Below are 24,130 nucleotides of genomic sequence, written 5' to 3'. Positions count from 1 at the left end.
ATCTGTCAATGACCATATCCAGACATCTCTAGCCTGCAAACAGTACAAAGGCTGGGCAAGAACTTTTGTCTATCCCCATCCTGGAAAGCAGAATTCATTACTGTAACATCAAACAGCCTTAACACTATTATATTCTAATAGACAGAACCACCAAGAACTGGATGGAGCAACCTTGTCACCTCTACTCATCTGTGCCATCTTTGTGACTTTGAGTAGATCTTTTTTTTTCCAAAAATACATTATTATCAGTAGAAGCTGCTGTTATACGTAACTATGAGAGCTGGCTATGGCATACTTGTAACTATGAGTATTTACCAATAAGAAAAGTGTCAAGAGGGGACAGCCTAGGGTCTAGCCATATTACTATTTTTTTTTTTTTTTAAAAAAAAAGCATGTTTATACAAAACTGCTTACAAATACAATTATCTCTAGAATACATTAACACTGAACGAACAAACTCTGTTCCTGGGAGACGCCAGGAACCAGAAATCAGAGCACATCTCTGAAAACCTTTTTGGATCTTTGAACTGTGAATATATTAGCTATTAGTGTTATATATTCAGGATAATAGAAAAAACCTATTCTAGTCCAGTCCTGTGGTTGATACCCTAAACACAGTTTCCAGATCTGAGAGAGCAGTTACTAGGTATCTTGCCATCAGTGATCCTACATGGTTGTCTTCGTCTAATGAAAACTCTTCTTGATTCTCAGGGGTAAAAAATGCCCAGGCATAAAATTTTACAAATAAATCAGGCTGCCACCATCTGGACAATACAAAAAAAATACAATGGAATTACACCCCAATAAACCTATCATACACTTCAAAGTACTGTACTAACTACAGCTAACCCACCCACTTGGTAGCCTGGCCCACCAAAGTAGTCACACTGACAGTTGGGCAAAAGCATCAACATAAATTAGTCAAGTTTGAATACCTCACGTAGTTTATTGAATATGAACTAAAGGTGAAAAGCTTCATCCTTATTGTTCTAACGCAGTCGAGCTGAGGTCAGGACCATCTGACTGATGAGTCGTGCAGCTTCATTTGATGATATTGTTTGGGTCTTGTTATTCTGTCTGGGGTTGGGGGTTGAGATAAGAGTCTCCTGTATCTCAGGCTAGCCTCAAACTCACAATGAGTTTAAAGTGTGACTTTAACTCTGATCCTCCACCAGAGTACTGGGATGACAAACGTGCATTGCCATGCCTCGCTCATGTGGTGTTGGGGTTGAACCCTGTGTTTCAACTGTGTATGTATTTCCAGGCCATGGTTGTGTCTGTATTATTGGGGGGGGGGGGGGGGAGTGTCAGTATGTATGTTTTTTAATTTACATGTATGGGTGTTTCCATGCATGTGATTGTATACCATTTGCATGCCTGGTACCCACTGAGACCAGAAGTGTCAGATGTAACTAAAGTTACAGACAGCTGTGGGCTGCTATGTAGCTGTTAAACTGAATCTGCATCCTTTGGAGGAGCAGTCAGCGCTTTCACTGCTGAGTCATCTCTCCAGCCCCAGTACTAAGTTCTCAGTCTCAGATAACACTGAAGACCTAGGAGAGAAAGGCCATGGTGTCTTCAACTTACTCTCTGAATCAAAGACACGACATGCGAACACGGAAGATTACATTGAGTACATATAGGGCTATCTGTAGACATCTACATACAGAAAGCTAATGTGAGTAAACACTGACAATGGTGAGAGAAAAGGTTATGTATTTACAATTTCTCTGAAAAGTTGAAACTTTTCAAAGTAACTAGGAGAGAATTTTATCCTTGAACCTATTCACATTTCAAAAAACAAATTCAACTGTTAACCTCCTCAAAATGTTAGCCTTGCACTACAAAAACAAAACAGACCTCTCCCCAGTCCTACCCACAGGCAATTTAGCTCAGACATAACAACAGAAAAGCAGACATGCTTGTGGGTGGGGGCACAACTACAACTTCAGCCCTTGGAACAAAGAAGGTTTACACAAGACTGTGGATATATGGCCAGCCTGGGCTACGTAGCAAGCTCCTGCAGAAAAGAGCAGAGGACAAGAACTGAAAACTCCCAACACTAACTTAGTGACAGGCAGTTGGCTGGGTACGTCTCTTAGCCAGTGGCTCTTTCCTCAAGTCACTGAAGACAACAGTGGGGACATGTGGAGAGGATGCAACAAACCCAGCACTCCTTCCAGCTAGGCTGAGAAGTGTGGCAGGAGCCAAAGCAGCACGAGTCTAAGACATAACTTTATTGGATACAAAGTGACAGGGTGCAGAAGGGGCTAAGAGTCAGGCTCTGTAGCAGGTGGTGGCTTCTCATCATCAGGGGGACAATCGATAAAGTCAGCCAGCATGGCAGCTGTGTCATCTTGCTCCTTTTTAGGGACAAAGGCACAAAATTCAAAGTCACACACAGAAAAATGTCAGATTGGAGCAACCCCCGGCCCCTACCGTGCCCTTTTATTTATATCCCCAAAGCTGCCCCCCCAGAGCCCCTCACCCATCACATTCTCCTATGAGAGGGTGCCCTCCACCATAGCAAACACGCAGCCCAGTCTCCACATGGGCCCCCCAACAACGAGAGCCTGGCTGTAGTGTGTTTCCAACAGAGCTGCCTGGCCAGCTCCACCGCCTCACCCAGGGTCCTCCACAGCTAACCCGCTCACCTTTTCCTGAGGAGCTGAAGCTTCTGCTTCAGTCTCCATCTCTTCTTCTGCAGGTGTCTCAGTTGGGGGTGGCACCTTGTCATCTCCACCCTCATTCCCTTCTTCCAGCAGGGTAGGAGGAGCAGAAGACTCCTCTTCAACAAGCTCCTGAGGTGGCCCTGCTGTAGGGCTTCCCCTTTCCTGCTCCACCTCCTCCTGGGAAGGGAGCACTTCAGGGGCCAGGGTGGGAGCAGTCTCAGGCCCAGGTACCTCCTCTGCCCCTGGCTCCTCAACTTCCAGTAAGAGCCCAGGTTCAGGTTCTGCCTCGGACTGTACTTTGGGGGAGTCTGTAGGTGGCAGAGCTGGTGGCAGCGTCGGCGGTGGAGGTCCACCTTCTTCCACCTCCCCTGCTGAACCAAACTCCACATCTTCTACCTCTTCTAACTCTTCTTCCTCCTCTTCTTCCTCCTCTTCTAATTCACCTTCTTCCTCCTCAAATTCCTCCTCAAACTCTTCTTCCTCTTCAAAATATTCTTCTTCATCTTCCTCAAAGTCTTCTTCTTCCTCATCCTCATCTTCTTCCTCATCTTCTTCCTCCTCTTCTTCCTCTTCCTCCTCTTCCTCTTCTTCATCACTGCTGTTGATATTAATAACTGTCAAATCTTCTTCCATGGCTGTAGGTCCTCCTCCTCCTCCAGGAGTCCCTTCAGGGACCAGCTGGGGTGGAGGAAGTGTCACAGGACCAGAAACAGGTGGGGGTGGGGGTGGGGGTGGAGGTAGAGGCCCTGGAGTTGCAGGCAGTTCTTCAGAATCCTCCTTAGCTGGCACAGGAGGGGAGGCTGTTGGTGGTCCAGTAGAAGCCACAGGGGGAGGAGTGCCTGAGGGTGGTGGAGGCGGCAGGGATGGAAGCCCCTCAGGTACAATCACCACACTGTCATCAGAGTCGCTTTCCAAGGAGATCTCCACATCAGATGCCTCCTCCTTATCGTAGTGGACAAAGGCTGGCCTGGGCACTCTCCCCCCAAAAGTTTCATCTGGGGGTATGCTAGGTGGAGGGGTCCCACTAGGAGCAAGGACAGGATCCTCACCAGAGCCTGCACGGTGGTTTTCAGAGCCAGGAAGGAGTCTAGGTGGAACAGACACCAGGCCTGGGACAGAGAGACCTAAGTGGTTGGCTGTTGCTGGAGGTCCAGGGCGAGAGGGCACTGGGCCTGTGGATGGCATAGAGCCAGCTGAGGACATCGAGCCTACTGTGGGAATAGGGCCTGCTGAGGGCAATGGGCCTGCTGAAGGTATTGGGCTTGGAGACGGCATAGCACCTATAGAGGGCATGGGACCTGGAGGGTGGAAGGCTGGGGCCCTGAATGAAGATGCGGCCTCAGGAGGAGGAACGGGGGTAGGTGTGGGACAGGCAGGGCCTGAGCTCTGTAGAGGAGGCACTCGGGGGTGTGTCAGAGCAGCACAGGTCACCAGAGCTTCTGAGCAGAAAGAGGAGACCTGAGGAAGAAAGAAAGGGCATCAGGAACACAGGGTCTCACAAGGCAAGCATCAGAACAAGAGAATCCAGGAATTAGAGATCTGACCCAGTCAGCAATTACCTCAAGACTATCTTCCCATTGGCCAAGAGAGAAAGCTTTCAGGGCACAGGCAAGAGGAGGAGGGCAGCGAGGGGAAGGTGCCAGCAGTAAAGCCAGCAACAGGCGGTAGAGCTCACGGCGACAGCAAGAACTGTTGTAAGGAGAGCTGCCCAGGACCTCACCCTGCTGGACACTCATGACCAGGGGCAGGACTAAATCATGAAGTCTCTGAAAAGAAAATATCGTGAGTCGAAGTATTACCTTCAAGGCCAGAGCCTTGTCCCCAGCTTTCAATGAATCCCCCTTTGGGGTAAACACTCCCCAGTGCAGAGAACAGCGGCCCCTCCCCTCCATTAGGACCCATCCCTGCTAACTAACCCTGTGAGTCTCCTCCTTGATGAGAGGCCCGCACATGAGGATGGTCTGGCTGAGGCCTGAGAAGAGAATGATGTGTCAAAGGCAGACAGGAAGGCAAGGGCACCAAACAGCAGGGAGCACCCAGTTCTGTAACTGCCTACCAGGGGCAAGGCATTTACTCTCAGTTTCTTCCACCAGTGTAAAATGGGGATGACAGATAACAGGTAATGTACTACATCTGTATACTGAGGAGAACTGGCCTCACCTTAGACAGTGAGATAGCAGGTAGTAAAAATACATGGGACCCGAAGGTGGGTCATCAAATAGCATTGTGGGAAAAAATCTCATGGGGGGAGGTTAAATGGCCAAGGCCCGACACAGTATGGCATCCATTTAACGTCTGGCTCCATTCTCAGACACACTAGATGCAGGGAATCCCCACCAGCTTCCTGCTACACTGCATATGAACCCCACTGGCAAGGATGCACGGATCCCCACGCACAAGTGCTCACGCTGTCCCTGCCACACACAGCGCATATGTAAAGTGCTTGACTAAATTAAACTGAGATCTTGGAAGATGAGGAGAAATTACCAGATCCCCAATCTAAAAGCAGGGCAGAAGAGTGCTCAAGGCCGCATGGCTGTCTGCTCCTCTGCCGACTGGCTCATCAGTCCCATCAACCCACCTCTCAGTGCAGCTGCGCACACATCACTGTTGGCGTTCCTGTCTCCTTTCCTCTGGCTGGGTGGAGCCAAAGCTTCCCCCATATCGAGCTTGAGCTTCTTAGGAGCACTTGGCTTCCCACTTTGCAAACCTCCATCGGCGCTTCCCCTGGTATTGCACAGCTTGTGGTAAAAGGAAACACAATCACATGTACAGGCGAACAGGAAGTCAGGACAGTAAGTCAGGAAACAGGCACAGGAGCCAGGAACAGGAGCCCAGGTCTCACTCACCTTAAGAGCATCAGCTGGGGGGGAGATGTCACTGAGCAGGTGGGTGAGCAAGGCCTCTCCAGAGGCTCCTCCCTGAAGCATACCTGCCGAGGCCCCACAAACCTGCACCCACAGCTCTAAGATGGCATACACCTTGGTCCGGAGGGTGCTAGAGAAGGAACAAGGAAAGCAGGGTATGAACAGAGAGCTGACATCCCAGAGCCCTGAGGCCCAGAGTTCTCACCCTTCCTCTCCACTCCATTGGCCTTCCCTTTGTGGGCAATCACCTGTAAGGCCTTTCCTGGCCTGGAGCTAGAGTGTCCCTCCCAGTGCTCCAGGCATTGAGAACCTGGGGAAGCAGCCGGCTGATCAGGGCACCAAAACGCAAGAGTCGGCCTCCACACCTAGGGGCAGAGAATGGAATGGTGGCCTTCATTTCCAGTATGTTCATTCCCTTCTCCACACCATGACCAAGCTCACTTACGCAAGGATCAGTGCAGAGAGCAGGTCCAAGGCTTCAAGGTGGAGAGAGGGCAGCAGCAGCAACCTGAGGGGACCATCTCCAAGTAAGTTCTGGAGAAAAATTCAGCAACAGTAAGATGGAAAAAGAACCAGAGAAAAACAGAAACAGAGCAGGTATATCAAATTGTATAACATGAACCAACTCCCTGGCCCAACTCAACCCAAACCCATCTCCCATCCTGCAGAGGAGAGCTTGAATATGACTGGGCCCTTTAATGACGCCTTAGCTCGTCTGCACTGATCACAGGTGGCTCTGCTCTGTTTGAGTCTACTGACAGTCGCACATGCCTCAGGGACAGTTTCAGAGATGACAGCTGGGTGGTGTCCAGACGCCCAGGGTCTTAAGCAAGGCTACAATGCAAAAGGCAAAGCCCACTCACAATATTCTTGCTACTGATACCAAGGATCCGGCAGATGAGGTCCAGGATTTCCTGCACAGGAACTGACACAGGAGCCCCAAACTCAGAGCTAGAGAACCAGAGAAGAGAACCTCAGAGCAGTCATCCCAGCTTGACTCCATATACCCACCGCAACTTCTCCAGCCCCAAGCCCGTTCCGTTCAATATCTACACACCTGAGCATGAGCCCCAGGCAACGGGCCAGCCCTGAAAACCTCTGTCGAAGCTGGAGGAGGACATGAATGTTACCATCTTCTGAGGGGGAAAGCAGCATCTCTACTCCAGGGCCTTCATTCTGCACAGGAGCTGGGCAGCAATACAACCATATACACTCTGCCTTTCTCCCATCCCTCCTTTTTCCTTTGTATGAGCTGCCATGTGGGTGCTGAGAATCAATTCCCAGTCCTCTTGACGAACAGCCAGTGTCCTTCACCACTGAACCCCCTCTCTAGAACCCACTCTTTTTCATTTGTGCTAGATTACCCACTTATGTTCTCATCCATGTCACCCAGAAACCCACTACCCAGGCTCCATGGACCACCCCCTGTTCTCTCCTGCCACACTCTCCAACCAGCTCCTGACTACAGCCCTGTTCCCTACCAGTCTCTGTTTCCTCAAACAGGGACCCCAGCAAGCTGTGTAGCGAGGTCAGCAGACTGTGCAGCTCCTGTTCCCAGTTCTCAGTGTGCTTCAGGCCCTGGGAAAAGCCAGCACCTAAAGAGGGCAACCTGGAGTAACACTCGCAGGCCAGCTGCAAAAGGGAGGAGAGCTGGTCAGAGAGGAACTAGCTCAGCCATGGGCCTCCCACCACACTCATGCTCAAGAAGAACAGCAAGGCACAAGTCCAGAAGTCCGAAAGAGGACAAAAGCCAGTAATTGTGTATGTTAAAGAGGAAGAAATTGAGAAAAGTGTCCAAATGCTGTACAATTAACAGCTAAGAATAAGCCGTAAATGATGCCTCAGACCAGATCCCCGTACTTAGTGCCTCTCCCTTCCCTTTACCTGTTGGAGTTGAGGGTTCAAGGAATCCAACCGAGACAGGAAAAAGGAAGCCAGCTTTCCCTGGGAGAAGAAGGAAGAGGTCATGGAGCAATGCCAAGAAGACTGTCTATAGCCATCTTTCTACCTGGGATTTCACTTTATTAGACACAGGAAGCAGGATGCATGCATAGAGTGATAACAGCTATTAACAGTATGTTTCTGTGGTAGAGACAGACTTGAGCTCTGGTTCTGAGCCTCCTTCCTGGGAGAAAGGGCCTTGAACTCTGGTTCTGAGCCTCCTTCCTGGGAGAAAGGGCCTGGTTCCTGCCATAAAAACAACTGGGCTCCCTCTGCTAATTTTTGCAAATGACAGTCACCTTTCTTTCTGAAGCCAAAATGACAGTTCTGAAAAGCAGAACCCCCACAGACCAACTCTACATGCTGACACACCAATGAGGCCCAGCTAGAATGAATGCACTGCCCAGTGGTATGGGTACAGGACTGGGTCACAACACAGGCTAGACAGCAAAATAAAGGCAACAAATCTCAGAGTTTCCACTGTCTATCAGTAAACCTCTGCCTGATACAAGGAGACCTGGAGTAAGTGTTCCACCTAAGGTCCACAATTTCTTTGTAGTAGAATAAAAGGGGTTCATGAACCCATAAATAATAATGAGGAAAAGTCCATCATTAGTTTCAATGACCTGTAAGTAAAATGTAGTTTCTCTCTCTTAAATGCAAACAAATATGCTTATGAGCAGGACCTGCGGCTGTCAGTCATGAGCTCACTTGTTCCTTTCACAGTGTAAGAGGAACACCTTACCCTACCAGCTACATGCACCACAGACTCAAATCAAAGAATTAACACCACCTAGCTCTACAGTGAATTCTAATTCTATGCTGTAATGGACCCATTGTGACTATGTTAGACTTGCTCATACCAGAAGCAGGGCTCAGACATCCTCAGAGTTTCCAGTTCTCCCTTCCCTCCTAGTTCCTTAATGTGGGCAATCCTGATACTTGCTTTCCATAACTTCTTACTAGAGACCAGCTCCCTAGATCCAGTTTGCATGACCCAAGACCCTGCTGTCCTCGCACAGGCAGACAGCATAGATCTGCCACAGTGATGGATCATTTGCAACCTCCACACAGTGGAAGTTCTAGGGAATCAAATCAAGTCATCAGGCTTGGTGGCAAGTGCCTTATCCACTAAGCCATCTTGCCAGCCCTATCAATACTTTTTAAACTCTTTTGAAACACTTTAATTGAACATTTAATACAAACAGAAAGTTTGTGATCCCGTGTACTTTGTTTTGTAACTCTGAGGGGGCTAAGGATAGAACTCAGTGACTAGACTGAATTCACTCCACAGTACAAAAGAAAAACCAGAAATCCTGTCCTGGCCACTTACAACTTCTATTAGTTGTGGAGAAGAGCAGCCATATGACAATGAAGACTCAGTACAGATACATTCACTGAAAATACCTGCTTTGAGGCTTCACTTACTGGAGGTAACAGTGACCCACACACCCTTATCCACAAGGAATATGTATCAACATCTCCAGCAATGGTTGAAACCATAAACAATTCCAAATCATAATAAGTTTTATGCTTTTTTTTTAAATCTCACTATACAGCTTAACTCCAAACTCACATCCTCCTGCTTCAGCCCCGCGAGGGTACTACCACCTCAGCCTATACTTTTCCTATATGCATTGACCTATCATAAAGTTTAACTCACAAGCTGGGTACAGAAAGAGCTTAACAACTTAATAATAAACCAGAACAATTATAATAATAGACTACTTTGCAAGTGAGACACAGTTCACTCTCTCTCAGCAGCTTAGCTGCTCCCTGCATTACCAGACAATTACAGCAGCCCAGGGCTTGTGTTCAAACAACCCTTACTTTACCTTATGGTGACTTCCAGTGATGTCAATTCAGGCAGGTTAAAAAGAAGCCATAGAGTGAAAAGTTGAAAAGTTTTTGACTTAATGAGGAAAGGAAAAAAGTGCTGAATAGCAACTGTAAGAATAAAACTTCTATCAGTGAAACTGGCAGGGAAAAACAAGTCAGGCTTGGTGGTGAGTCTCTTACCCATGGCAAATCCATGCTATTATCGCTGCCTGAACAAAGGCAGATAAAATCATGAGAAACAAAACCAGAAATTGGGGTGGGGAGGTAGTAAGACTCTGTAGCACCTTCTTCCTGAAGGAAACTGTTAGTGCGACAGGAACAAAGTCAGCACAGTGGGAAAAACAGGCAGGTTAGTTGGAGATCCAAAATCGGCAAGACAGAAAGAGAAAGGGTTAAGGGGTGGGACCTAGAGTATAGCTCAGTGGTAGGTAGTCATTAAGAAGAGGGGTGAAGGTGGTGGGGCTGGAGAGATGGCTCCACTGTAAGCACACTGGTTGCTCTTGCAGAGAACTCAGGTTTGATTCCCAGCACCCACATGGCAGCTCACAACCAACCACCTGCTAGCTTCAGTTCCAGGGGAATCCAACACCTTCAGACCTCTGCAGGCACCAGAGAAACATGAGGCTCATGGAGATACATGCAGGCAAAATGTATATATAACTTTAAAAAAAAAGAAATCTAAATTTAAAAATAAATAAAAGGGGCCAGGAGGGAGGGAGAGATGAAGAAAAGAGTTTACGAGTTAGAGAGAGGACCTAGCATCAGACAAAGCTCCAAGCCCTCTTCATCTTGGGCAAGTAATTTAAGTCAGTATCTTCACTGTGAGGACTAAATGATACTATTCCAAGACTGTATCATTATATTGTGCTTGTTGTGATAAGAACTTAGAAATGCCAGGAATGGAATCTAAGGAGAACTTTAAGTTTCAAAAGTACTTACTTTTAGAGAGCCACAAGCCCGAGGAAAATAGGTCACACAAGCCTTCATTCCCTCCAAAGCTGACTGTTCACACTGTGGGAAAAGTAGAAATCAGAAGGCAGAAGTCAAACACCAGCAGCCTGTCTACTGCCATCCCATCCCTGGCACATAAGGACCCTTCTCCAGTCAGTCACTCTTCTCTTATCTTACACCTAATCCCTAATCAGTCGCCTTAGCATTCTTTAATCCAAACAGTATAAGCAAGAACCAGAACTGCAAAGTCTCACCTCTGGTCTGAGGCCCAGCAAGGAAGTAAGAAGCCCAGGAAGGTGGTTGGTGGAGATGTCCCGAAACAGGGTAGGAAGCTGGGATGCATATCGGAGCAGATCCCTCAGGATAGCCACAGCCAGCTCCATGGTGGATGGTGAGTCCTGAGACTAAAAACAATAGCACCCATGCTGCAAACCTTACCTTCACTGTCACCAGAAGAGGGTACAGGAGGTAACAGCACAGGGCTTTTAAGAAATACCACAGCTTGGTAGAGAGATGGCTCAGTGGGTAAGAGCACTGGCTGCTCTCTCTTTCAGAGGTTTCAATTTTCTGCACTCACATGGCAGCTCACAACTCCAGTTCCAGGAGATCCACACAGACATACATGTAAGCAAAACACCAGTGCACATTAAACAGATGGATAGATGAATTGACGGATAGACAGATAAATGGAAACACCACGGCTAATGTCGCTATTATCATCACATCTACCATAAACAGGAAAGATAATGAGGAGGCTACAAAAGGAACCTATGTGTCTACAGAAAGGACATATTTACATTTTAATATCTCATGTCTGGAAAACAGGATATGCATTTGCATAGCATACATGAGGCACTACGTTCTATCCCCAGAACCTCAAAAAGTAAGAATAAATTATAAAATAAGAATTTTTCTGGGCCCCAGGAATTTGTTTGAAGAAAAAAAGTAACAAAGTCACACCTTAAAAGATCTGAGTGGAGCCAGGCGGTGGTGGCGCACGCCTTTAGTCCCAGCACTTGGGAGGCAGAGGCAGGTGGATTTCTGAGTTTGAGGCCAGCCTGGTCTACAGAGTGAGTTCCAGGTCAGCCAAGGCTATACAGAGAAACCCTGTCTCGAAAAACCAAAAAAAAAAAAAAAAAAAAAAAACACCAAAAAAAAAAAACCGATCTGAGTGGTAGGAGATTGTAATGGTCTTTATTCTCCCATACTGCACTTCTCTGCCTCAACTCTCCAAGTCTGATACACACCCTGGAACTCAAGGGGGAAAGCTATTTGGTTTCAGGTCTTTCTGGAAAATTCACAAGAACCTAAGGGAAACAATAATTTGGTATATACCTTCTTCTAAACCAGAGGCCATGTCCCAACAGCACATACAGGAATGTTCACTAGGAAACCGTGAGCAGCTGAGCACATCATCCTGCCAGTGTCCTAGCTACCAAAGGGCCAAGGCAAGAGGGTGGCTTGAGCGCAGGTCTCTGAGGACAGCCTGGGCTATATATCTTATCTCAGAACTAATTTACTTTGTCTTCTTCTTCTCCTCCCTATCTATCTATCTACCTACCTACCTACCTATGAGTGAGGCAGGAGCATAGAAGTCAGAGGACATCTTTCAGGAGCCAGTTTTCCCTCCCATCATGTCCAGAACTGAACTAAGGTTGTCAGGTTTGGCAGCAAGTGTCTTTACCCACTGAGCCATCTTGATCAATCCGTTAATTTTAAAATGAAAGAATAATTGAGGCCATGAACTACAAACAGGCCTTCAACACTGTCCAGCAATCCTACATTTTTTCCCAGCTAACTTTCTCCAATGAATTTGCAAATCCCAACTTCCCCCACCAGTGCTGAAGCCAAAGGCAGGGGTTACTTTAGGTTCTAACTCCCAAACCTGACAATGTAGGTAAAGAACAAAACCAAGCCAAACCCTGAGGTTTTCAGGCACCCTCATTCTCCCTCATTCTTCCTGAGTAGCTTCCCTTCCTCCTGGCTTACAAACCCCTCCTCCTGTCCATAACTGATCCCTTCATGGGCTTAATACTAACCCTTCTTTTCTTCCCACTGACATGGGCACAAGCTGACTTTGCTCCCATCTTAGAAATTCTTTCCTCGAGCCAATACAAACCTCTACCCCAAATCCCAACAACCACCCAGTGCTGGACCCGTGACGTCTATCCCTCTTCGCCCAGTTGCTTCGCATCCCAATCCAGTCTAGCTTGGCTCCCAGCTCTTCAAACACCACTTCCACCAGTCTAAGTTTACTTAGGTCAGTCTTACTCCAGCTCCACTGAGGATAAACAGAAGTTGCCCCGCCCTCATTTCTCCATGCTCCCCCTGGAATCCATCCAACCCCACAATCTCACTCACTCCTCCCTCTTCCTTTGGATTCCATCCAACTCTCAATCCTGGTTATCTCCTTGGCTTGCTGTGTCAGGCTCAGACTCTGCAGTAAACTCCTCCTCCCATACTGAGTAACCCTGTTGGGCCTTGGACGAGGTAACTCCATTTAACCTGTTACCTTCAGTCACGTAAGGCACAGGTAGGGGGCGTGGTTAACAAGTCTCTACCTCCAGAGATTTAAATATTAATGAATTATCAAAAGGTCAAGCTAATTAAGTTATTCCCTCCCCTTTCTCCCTTCCCTATAAGACTGGTCTCCCCTGGCTTTTGGCGGGGGAAGCGCACAACACCTGCATCCATTCACCATGCCATGAACAATAAAAGCTTTGGAAAACCGGACTCCACGTGTCCATGGTCTCTCCGCCTGATTCCCAGCTTTTGGAACCCTGGAACCTTGCCAATGCAGCCGCCCGCCAGCCCACCGACAGCTGCGTGAGTGTGGGATCCTCCGCTAGTGGCGCGGGAAGCTCTGGTGCGGACAGCCCTGAGACTCTGTCGCCGGACTCCCTCCCTTCCCCCCCCCCCCCCCCCCCCCCCCCCCCCCCCCCCCCGCCTGCGAGATTCGTCCCCACATAACCCTTCAGCACAGCATGCACTTAAAGCTCAGTTCTGGCGAGGACACACACTAAAACCCACCCCGTCCTCACTGCTGGCTAAGCACTGGTAACGCCCCTAGTAAAACATACCAACAGAAGCCTGAAGAAGGTCAAGGTCACACAAGAGCATCGATGTCTACTGAAAGAGCTGCTACTCAACACTACAGGTCACTCACAGTGTTTTCCTTTATTCCCTGAGCCTTGGCTGCCCTCCAGTGTTCTGAAGACCACAAATCATGTTGGTCATGTCTTCTCCCAAAAGCCAATCAATCATGAGGGAATGAGTACCCCTCCTCCAGGCCACTGCCAGTATTCTCCTCTACCACCTTTAAAGCCATCTATCTGGTCCCTCTGCTTCAGGCCTCTCCTTTGTGGTTCTTTACCCAGCACCCAGAGAGCAAATGTGACAATGTCATCACTACTACTTCACTATCATCACTATGGTTTGCATAATCTCCAAATTCCCTCTACTGGACTCTTAATCCCCAACACAATAGTGCCGAGACAGCACCTCTCCCTAAGTCATAGACAGTTACTGCAGGGGTAGGTCTGTTAAAGAGGGAAACTTAGCACACACTCATTCCCACCCCAGCCCCATTTCCCACCGTTGCCGTCCATGTTATAACAGAGCACGCAGATCCTCAGGAGATGCTTCCCCTTTAACTTATAGTCCCAGCTTCCAGAACCATGATTCAGACAACTCTGTTCTTTACACTTTGCTCAGTTTGTGGCACTGTGTTATCACAGCTACACAGAACCTCTAATGAACTCCCACTACTCAAAGAATAAAAGCCAAAATTCTTATGTAAAAAAATCCATGGTTTGGCTCTTCTACAACCAGCTTCCCAACCCCATCTTGACCTCACCAATCTGCCATGTTTACAACTCTTCAAATGACCAGCTTCCTCCTCTATGGGGCTTTTACATTCTTAGAATACTTTGCAGCCAAATTAAGTATTGCTCAGAATAGAAATGCATTTTGTAAACTGATGGCTGTAACTGCTAATCCACACTACCCTGGGTAGGATTAGATTCCCAGTCTTTATTTACTGTAACAGGTATCACTTTAGTTATTTATGTCATTCTCAGTTCAAGTAACTTCCATTAGAACAGAATCTGCCAACTGTAACATGTGAATATCTGGTTTTGCATGGCCCATAAGCTACGAATGTTTTTTTCCCATTTTTAAACATATAAAAAATAACATTTAATGAAGACCACATGGCTCATAACTCTAAATCGGTATCTGCAAATTCCTAGTTCATACAAAAATATCCTGCTTGTTGGAGGAAGTGTGTCACTGTGAGGGTGAGCTTTGAGATCCTCCTACCTGCCTGAGAGATAGTTCTCTACTGGCTGCAGTAGCATCGATATGTGAAACTCAGGCTGGAGAGATGGCTCAGAGGTTAAGAGCACTGACTGCTCTTCCAGAGGTCATGAGTTCAAATCCCAGCAACCACATGGCGGCAGCTCACAACCATCCATGAGATGTGATGCCCTCTTATGGGATGTCTGAAGACAGCTATAGTGTACTTACATATAATAAATAAATAAAAACCCTTGGGCTGGAGCAAGCTGAGCTGGAGCAAGAGGGAGACTGGATGGCGGAGGGAGATATAGAGCTCTCAGCTCCTTCACTAGCACTGTGTCTGCCTCGGCACTGCCATGCTTTCCTGCCTTGATAATGGACTGAACCTCTGAACCTGTAAGCCAGCCCCAATTAAATGTTGTCCATTGTAAAAAGAAAAGAAAATATCCCAATCCCTGTATTAGACTTAAGAGCCATTCAAGTGGAGTCCAAGCACCTCTTAATCCTGAGCTTAGTACACAGCTTGCCAATGTACTCAGAAAATGCTTATGGAATAACTAAGTGCAGAAAGCACAGCAGATGTTAGGGAGAGAGACTAGAACTTTAAGAGTGACAATGCAATAGACAGACAGACAGACAGACACACAAACACACACACACACAGAGGTCCTTACAGGAAGAACTTCAGAGCTGTCACTCCTTAGGCAAGAAAACCAGGTGAAGCTGAGAACTATAGCATGTGAAAGGGCAAACGAAGTAAAGCAAGCTAACAGATAAAACTATCAGCAAGTTTAGAAAGCTTAACCTCCTTCAAAGCTTAACCTCCTCTGTCCACAAAGTAGAAAACTGTTTTCAATCATCCGAGAGCTAAGAGTCTAAGCTAAATGTCCACACCTGACCCACACTAGGCAGGACAGAGAAGAGCAAATTCTTACCTGCAGCACCTGCTGGATGCTCCGAAGCCAAGAAACACAGTGTTGCTGGAACAACTCTGTGGGGCTCTCCCCTACCAACAAGGACAGCAGACACAGGCCTTCAAACCTGACAAGCAAGAAGAGTGTGACGAGGACATGGGCTAGACTTCAGAAGCCTACTGACTGTCCTTTTACTTTCCTTGTATATTTACTGTTGTTCATAAGACTCCATCCCCAGATTTCCTATGGTTTCTACCTCACAAGACATGGAAAACTCAGAGAGAGGTAGGAGTATCTAGCAAAGAAGGAAGCAGGGCCAATCTCAGGTAGGAACAGGAAACCTAGGAGATGGAAATGGTGAGCAAAAGAAAACTCCCTGCAGCTCCTGAAATGAAAAAAAAAATCTCTTGAATCCATAGAGTGGGGACAAAGGATAGGCAAATATACACTCAACCCACTTTCTAAAGGCACATCATCCTGAAGAAAGGGGATTAAAGACTTACCGAGTCTTGATGGAGCCAAGATGTGCATTACTGAGATTCACCAATGCCCCAAGAGCTGAAAGATTCTAGAAGGAGGGAAAAAAACCAGGCGTGAATGAGGCAAAGGTCACTAAAGTTGCACAAAAATTCGCCAATTCCTCATTGCTCCTGAGAAGGCTTTCTCAAGGTGCACTTTCTGAGTACAAAAAAGCTATCACCCCATACACAGCTATCTGTCAGTATGCTTTCTCAAATTCTATCTTGCTGACCTCCTCCCTCATGTCCCACAGTTAGGGGGTGGGGAGCACAAACCTCAGAGCTAACAAGAGGACACCCCAACTCATCTACTAGATTTCAACAATAAAGCTTGCTCACCTCAGCAGACCTCCCTTAACATACAGATGCTTCCAGATCTATATGCTAAGACTTCCAGATACCTGCTGAATGAACACCAGGCCCATCACAACCCTTCTTTGGTCACTTGGAAGAAACAACTCTCTTCCTCCTGATTCTGCCTTCCTTAAAGGCAAGAACACACCGACATAGACTCAACCTATCCTTCCAAGCACTCCCTCACACATAGGCAACCCCTTTACAAGTAACCCGAGCCCCAGACTCCTTCAGGGTACCAACATTCCCCAAAGGCCAGAAATCATCCATTCTAATTCCACATCAGCACTGGTCAGATAACAACTGAATAAAACAAGATTCCACAACCAGTGGCATGGCTCAGCAGGTAAACCCATGTGCCACCAAGCCTGACAACCTGCACTTCATTCCTAGAACCTACATGGTAGGAGAACCAACTCCCAACGGTGTCCGACCTCTGACCTCCATTTGTGCATGCATTCTACTGTACGCATACCAAATAAATAAACGTGACTTCTAAATTTAAAAAAAAGGCCCTCTGTGGTGCTGCATGTCTTTAATCTCAGCACTCAGGAGGCAAAGACAGGAAGATCTCTATGAGTTTGAGGCCAGCCTGGTCTACAAAGCAAGTCCCAGATTACCAGGGATCCGTTAACACAAAGAAACACTGTCTTGAAAAACCAAAAAAAGGGGAAAAAAAAAAAAAGAAGATCCTTCATCAGGTGGCAAAAATTGTTCATTCATTTATCCAGTACACATGTAGTAGTCTACTCCAGAAGAAACAGTGCTTTAGGTGCTGGGTAGCTTACCTCCCAGATGGAGGAAAGTGTAAATAAGCAAGCCATAAGGTTACCCAGGCTGAGCATCCATAATTAGAAAATCCAAAATGCTCCAAATCCAAAACATTGAGTTCTAGAGACCACACTCAAGTGGAAACCCCACACCTGACTTTACATTAAAACACAGGTGAAGCCAGGTGGTGGTAGTGGTGCATGCCTTTAATTCTAGCACCAGGGGACAGCCTGATCTACACAGCAAATTCCAGGACAGCCAGTGCTACACAGAGAAACCCTGTCTTGAGAGAAAAAAGAAAACAAAACAAAACAAAGCCAGGCATAATCCCAGCCAGAAATGCATAAACAAAAGTGAGACAGGTGGTGGTTAAGAACACTTGTTGCTCTTGCAGAAAACACGGGTTCAATTGCCAGCTCCCATGTAGGGATTCAAACTTATCTGCAACTCCAGTTCCGGGGGATCTGATGCCCTTCTGACCTCCATGGACACCAAGTATACAGACACACACATTTGTATGTGTACCACATTCAGGCAAAACACACAGAAAATGAATAAATCTAAAAAGTAAAAATAAAAACAAAACCACAGGCTCACACTCAGCCCCCCTGAGTTGTGATACAGCTTTTCCATGACCCCTACACACAAAGGATAACAAAATACATGTTCAAAGGCCAGAGTGGTCCATAATGAGAAAATCCAAAATGCTCCAAACCCAAAACATTGAGTTCTAGAGAAAGAGAGCGGCTGCAGACACCTCTAAGGGCAACACCAGTAAGAAGAAAGCAGCACAGGTAGCTGCCCACAGCCCAGGTGATAATCAGAGTAGACCAGTGGTAGCCGTGAAGGGGACATAACATTATAGAAACGTACCAACTAACAATTGGGCAACATGTGTGCAGTGCTTGCTGAAGGACTAGTCAATGTACTTCAGAACAAAAACTTAGGTCACTGGAAAAATCAGAGAGATTTCTAAAACACACAAACGAAACAAACAAACAAAAAGCCATTAGCAAGATAGACAACTGGAGTATTCCCAACAGTTTGAAGAGATAGTACAGTGGATATAAGCACTTGCCTGCCACACAATCCTGTCTTCTGAAGCCCACACAAAAGCCAACCACAGTAGTATAAGCACCTATAAGCCCAGTGTCCCCTCTTGAGAAACACGAGGTAAAACAAAAGAGCATCAACATCAACTCTCAGCCTAGCTAGTCCACCACAGCCAAGGAACCTTATCACGATACAGGAACTTGAGGACCTAAAAGTTCCTATGACTTTGACCTGTGCACTGTGCTACCCTTGTCCATAACCACCAACATAAACACACACACAGATGAACAAGATGGCAGATAGCTGTTGACCACTTGGGCCTTTGAACATGCATTTTGTTATCCTTTGTGTAGGGGACATGGCATTCTCAGGCACAAGTAGCTGGATCTCAGTGAGTTTTAGGCCAGCCTGGTCTACATAGTTCTAGACCAGCCAGAACCACATAGTGAGACTTTATCTCGGTAAGAAAAAAAAAAGGCAGACCTTCACAGACTGCTTATGGAAGTGTGTAAGAAACCATGTACTGAGGAAGACGCTTGTAGGGCTGAATGCACGTGAGTTTTTTGTGTACAGGCTCCTAACCAGATAGACAACATATTGTTTACGGCCTACCTACCTCACCAGCCTCAACTCTACCCACTCTCTTCAACCACCTAAACCCCTAAACAATGCCCTTATTTTCCAACCCTTCCTACACGAGGGTCCCTCTAACGTTTTAACTGCCCCTTCTACATTCTTTCACTACCTAACTCCCGTTCATCTTAAACTCCCGTTCATCTTAAACTCATTTATTTGGAGAAATCTCTAAATACTGTCTCTATATCCGTTTAGGAAACTCGTACCAGATTCAGTCTTGTGTTACAACATTTTGCTCATCGCCATTATGGCTGGAATTGGAGGGCCGAGTAGGGTGGTAGGCCCTTGGCTAAGAGCTAGTAAATATTTGTGTTCAATTACCCCAGAGAAAACACCGCCAAAAGAAGTTTCGCTGAGGAGGATTCAACTAGTCAAGTGACCTGGCATGGAAATGAGTCCTTTCACCGCTTTGTGCCTATCAATGACCTAACAGAAACGGGGGCTAATTTTTCTCTAGGGAAACCGCAGGTAATGAAATACGTGAATCTCGTCGGGAATGGTTAAGTGGCTTTATTCTCTACTCTCGGCTCTCCTCAAGCTCACAGCTTCAGGAAGGCTGGACTACAGTGTCCAGCTGCCTCACCAGTCTTCCCACGGTGACCACGCGAGCCACGGACTTACCTGAGCCCCACCCGCTGTCCCATGCAGCCTCAGTAAGCACATGAGCCCAGGCAAATGTGGGGCCCACTGGATTGGGGGATGCACAGGGGCAACGGGGGACCCCGTTCGCGGCTGTAACAACCCAGAAATGCTCTCTAACAGCAGCAGACGCAGACGCGGGCCAGATCCCACCGCAGACAGACCCCCAGGCCCACCAGGAGCCCCAGCCGGGGAGCCCGCAGAGGGCCCACTAAGAACGGCTGCCGCCATCTTCACAGGCTCGAGCGATGGCGTAGCGTGATGACGTAACATAAGCGCGACGCACGCCGCTCGGGGAGGGGTCTTGAGGAGGGGGCTGCGGCCCGACGCGCGGGATGAATGAGGGCTGACTACCTTGGGGCAGGAGGGAGCATGCGCAATGTGGGCGGGCACTGGTGCTAGGGCGGCTTGCAAGCTGCTAGCCCCAGGCCAAGCGCTGTAGGGCGGGGCGGAGGCGGTGCTGCGCTGGCCCGACACGTGGTCTGCAGGAAAGGCGCGAGAGTCCGAAAGATTTCAGTCCAGCGTGACTTCTGGTCACCTTCTCTCCTGGCTCAGTAATCCTGTCTAAGAAGCCAACCCTAAGTCTAAAATTTGGGACGTTCTAAACTGCTTTTCCAACAATGGGAAAACAAGCTCAAACAGTGCACATGCTACAAAGTAGCTGAAGTGCCACTCTGTCCCCAAGACACTCCCACAACAATTTATGTATTTACATTAGTCTATCCACAAACAAATATTTTTTTGCAAGAGTAGGCTTTGCTATTGGCTTCTTTTACTCAAGTAGTATGAAACTGGTAATTTCACTGGCTGTGCCAAGAGCTAATCATTGCATCCTTGAATTTCGCTGCCCCAGGTTTCCCTAATGTGCTAGCCAACACCCTAATAATTGTGCACTAAACGATTGCTAGATTTAGATTCAAAAGCCTTATATGTTCTCGGTTTTCTATTCAATTCTCAAGTCCTAAGATTATGCTTCCAAAATACAAATAGCTTCTGCTGGGGGCTCGGTGCTAGAGTGTTTACTTAACATGAAGGACTGTGTTCGATCCTGAGCTCTCGTTAAAACGAGAAGAAGCACACTTTTTTTTTTTTTGGACAGTTGAAAAATCGATAGCACTTTTTTTCAATGTAAACTTTTATTATGTACATTTAAACAGTAGGATATGAATTAAAAATTAAGTTTAAATCACACTGGCATAGTCTTTTTTTTTTTTTTTTTTTTTTTTTTGTGGTTTTTTTGAGACAGGGTTTCTCTGTGTAGCCCTGGCTGTCCTGGAACTCACTCTGTAGACCAGGCTGGCCTCGAACTCAGAAATCTGCCTGCCTCTGCCTCCCAAGTGCTAGGATTAAAGGCGTGCGCCACCACTGCCTGGCAATGTATTTTTTTTTTTTTTTGGATGTTTTATTTCTTTACATTTCAGATGCCATCCTCTTTCCCCATTTCCTCTTCCTAGAAACCCCCATCCCATTCCCCCTCTTCCCTTTTGCTTTTATACAATTTTAATTACATGTAAGGATTAAGGTCAGTTCTAGGTTGAGGAACTAGCCATACAATAGATGTAAATAGTCAAGGAAAAAGCAAGACAATAAATACAGATAGTCAAAGAACAAGCAAGGCAATAAACAAAATTCCGTGATCATATTTTCTAAAGGCTTATCAGGATGGCCAGCATATCTGAGCCAACTTCCCTGTCCTAGCTCAAAGTCATTTTCCTGTCTGAAGCCTACTTCCTTGTTTTAGCCTAAAATTTAGATTCCTGCCTAAAATTACTTCTTTGTTCTAGCCGAATGTCAGATTCCTGCCTGAAGCCCACTTCCTTGTCCTTGGCCAATGTCAGATTCTTGCCAAGCAGCCCCAAGAGCTCTCTTCCTCTCTCCTTTTTTTATTTCATAAACAAGACTGAGCCTGTCTTAGGTCATTCTGTCAAGAATGCCTTCCTTACCATCATGGAATATGCATTATCAAAAGCAATTTTTAATCCCACTCGTGTCTGTATCATCACCCTCTTTCTCTTGAACTCTTAGAACATTTATGTTTGGTTTTGACCCCAGGGACAGGGAACTGAGGTTCATATTTCACACATCAAGGCAGACCTGGCCTCCTGGTTTTCCCAGCATTCCTCCATCCCTACCTGTCATACCCTGCTCCCAACCCTGAGCTCTCTAGCTCTTTCCTGGACAATCTTGTCTTCTCTTCTCATTCTCCTTCTCCTTCCCTTCTCTCTCCGTACTTTATCTCTCTCGTTCTTTTCCACATCCCCTCTCCCCAGGGCTACTCCCCCCTGGCCTCAATCCTTGGTGCTAGTGAACTCTGAGGAGCAGCCTCCCAGTAAGCCTGCTTTTCATATAATCCAATCTGGCTGGAATTGGCTCATTTCACCAGTGATGAAATAACCTATAGCTTCCAAAGACCTCTCCATTGCCTTATCTCCTCCCTCTGTGGTCAGCACTCCACACAAAGGCCGAATTAGGTTCTGATATAAACCAGTTCTTTGTTTTGTTATTTTTGCTTTTTGATAGGCTGGCCTCAGACTTGTGGCAATCTTCCTGCCTCAGGCTCACAAATTCAAATGTTGGCATTACAAGTTGGAGCCACCACAGCTTGTCATTCCCAGTTTAAAGTCCTTCAGTGGCTTCTAAAGATAACAAAATTCTCTTTCACAGACTAGAATCTATACGACCTGACCTCAACATGTACATGTTCTCCCTCTGTTTTTTGTTGTTGTCTTGGGGGTGGGGAGATGTTTGAGGTTGTTTTGTTTTGTGTCTTCCCCTCATCTTGGACTAAGCTAACCTTCTCCCCTTCAGCAACATTTCTTCCCAATTCAAGGCCTTTGCACAGACTTCTAATTCTGCTGACAGGCTTGTTGCCATTCTCAGAAAAGTCTTTTTAACTAGCTCCATGGCAACCTCCATTACACACACACACACACACACACATGCACACAGACACACACACTTTTTAAAGTCAAGGTAGCCTCCCCTGGTGAACTCCCTATGAAGTTAAGGATGGCATTTAACTACCTCTCCCTCCCAAGTGCTGGGATCCCAGGTCTGTGCCACCACACCCAGTTTCTTCTGTGCTGGGGATGGAACCCAGGGCCTCATGCATGCTAGGTAAGCATTTGACAAAGTGAGCTAAATCCTGGTCCTTATTTTTGACTCTATTTAACTTCACTTAGTGGTGGGGGGGGGAGGGAGGGAAAGGGAGAGGGAGAGAGAGAGAGAGATTGGAGAGAGAGGAGAGAAGTATGCAGGGAGGAAGGAGTACCCATGATGTGCCATGGTGCACATGTGGAGTCTGAAAACTTTGGGCGTCACGGGCGCCTCAATGAGTCCTTCTACCAGCTGGGCTGGCCCCTCCCTCTTTTTAAAATTAGTATATATTACATTTACAACATAATATATTTCATGGTTTCATGACCACTTAGAGATTTTATTTTGGAGGTACTTTGAGACAAGGTCTCTCTATGTAGGCCAGGCTGGCTTCAAACTTACAGCAATTGATGAGCCAGCCTGAGTCCATCTTAAGACTAAGAGCCATCTTATTACAAGGTCGAAATAAGTTCACTCCTGTGTCCTATAAGACTTGGGTTTGACCATGTCTTGACCTATTTTCTGAAATTTGACATGTTCCACACCCTATACCCTAATCTCCACCCTGATAAGATGTTCTGTCAAATAATTTTGAAATGTTCTGGCAAGTTCCTACATAATCAAAAACCCCATGAAAATCCCCTATTCTTGCAGTTTGTGGGGCTAATACAAGCTTGCTTAACTCAACTAAAAGAATGTGGGTAATGGTCTTTACTCTCATTTGCTGGTAATAATACAATCTTCCTGCTTCTGCTTCTTGAGTACTGATATTAAAAGATTCATCACCACACCCAGCTCTCTGCTTGCCCCCAACGCCTCAGACAGAATCTTATTATAAATCCTACTCTAGACTTACCAGCTTCCTCTCTCCTCAGCTTTCCAAGTTCTGGGACTACGAGCATGTGCCACCATACCTGGCTCTCTCTAAACAATGTACTTCAGTTATAGTCACAATAACCTTCTCTTGTCTTATTCCTACACACTGGTCCCCTTTCTCTTCCCAATTACAATGACTTTCATGGTTTGGAAAAACAACAACAACCTAAATTCTACATATTCAAGAACACGTGACCTTTGTGTTCCGGATCTGCCTGATTTCACTAAATGCTCTCCGGTTCTGACTCCTGCACATGATACATTTTTGTTCTTCATCATGGCTGAATATCCTTCCTTGATGAGCACCCAGATGCCGTGACTTAGCTACTGTGAGCAGTGCCATGATGCTCGCTGGTTCCCGGCAGCTCTTCTGCTGCAGCTTTCTGCAGTGTGTGTGCGCTCAGGAGTGGTACAGCTGAGTCACTTCATAGTTGTGTTATTACTTTCTGAAACACCGCTGTGTGGATTTCAGTAATGGCTGGACTAACTTACATTCCCTCCTGGCAGTGTCTAAGGGTACACCTGCACACTTCCTTCCTCCTCTTCCTCACCAGCATGCTGGCATGTGGTGCTTTCTTGATAATAATTATTTGGACTGAGATGAAATACATTTTCACTGTTGTAAGGTTTTGATACTTTGGGTATTGGTGGTGGCCATGGTGGTCGTGTGTGTGTGTGTGTGTGTGTGTGTGTAAGGGGGGCTC

At 46.7% G+C, this 24,130-nt stretch overlaps 1 protein-coding gene across 1 annotated transcript; it reads right to left on the bottom strand.

The window, feature by feature from the left end:
• Positions 1-2,222: 2,222 nt before the first annotated feature.
• Pelp1 (proline, glutamate and leucine rich protein 1) lies at positions 2,223-19,779 on the bottom strand. Its single transcript, XM_034506804.3, has 17 exons — positions 19,437-19,779; positions 15,987-16,051; positions 15,505-15,610; positions 10,525-10,674; positions 10,259-10,330; positions 7,424-7,483; positions 7,021-7,171; positions 6,597-6,726; positions 6,403-6,490; positions 5,985-6,073; positions 5,788-5,904; positions 5,522-5,669; positions 5,254-5,413; positions 4,589-4,644; positions 4,232-4,438; positions 2,655-4,130; positions 2,223-2,363 (listed from the first exon to the last, which is right to left on the bottom strand). Exons 1-17 carry the CDS (start codon positions 19,725-19,727, stop codon positions 2,271-2,273), a joined length of 3,459 nt encoding a protein of 1,152 aa, XP_034362695.2. The 5' UTR covers positions 19,728-19,779; the 3' UTR covers positions 2,223-2,270.
• Positions 19,780-24,130: the final 4,351 nt, after the last annotated feature.

Source organism: Arvicanthis niloticus, chromosome 6 (assembly GCF_011762505.2).
Source record: "Arvicanthis niloticus isolate mArvNil1 chromosome 6, mArvNil1.pat.X, whole genome shotgun sequence".
Classification (NCBI taxonomy): domain Eukaryota; kingdom Metazoa; phylum Chordata; class Mammalia; order Rodentia; family Muridae; genus Arvicanthis; species Arvicanthis niloticus.
The sequence above is the reverse complement of the archived record's forward strand: the minus strand, read 5'-3'. Positions and strand labels throughout refer to the sequence as shown.

Excerpts from the sequence above, each read along its gene's own strand:
- Pelp1 (XM_034506804.3), bottom strand. The coding sequence starts at position 19,727 with ATGTTACGTCATCACGCTACGCCATCGCTCGAGCCTGTGAAGATGGCG. Across the intron at positions 6,727-7,020 it reads GTTTGAGGAAACAGAGACTG|CTCCTGTGCAGAATGAAGGC; the intron begins GTAGGGAACAGG and ends ATTGCTGCCCAG. Across the intron at positions 6,074-6,402 it reads GTATCAGTAGCAAGAATATT|AACTTACTTGGAGATGGTCC; the intron begins GTGAGTGGGCTT and ends ATTTTTCTCCAG.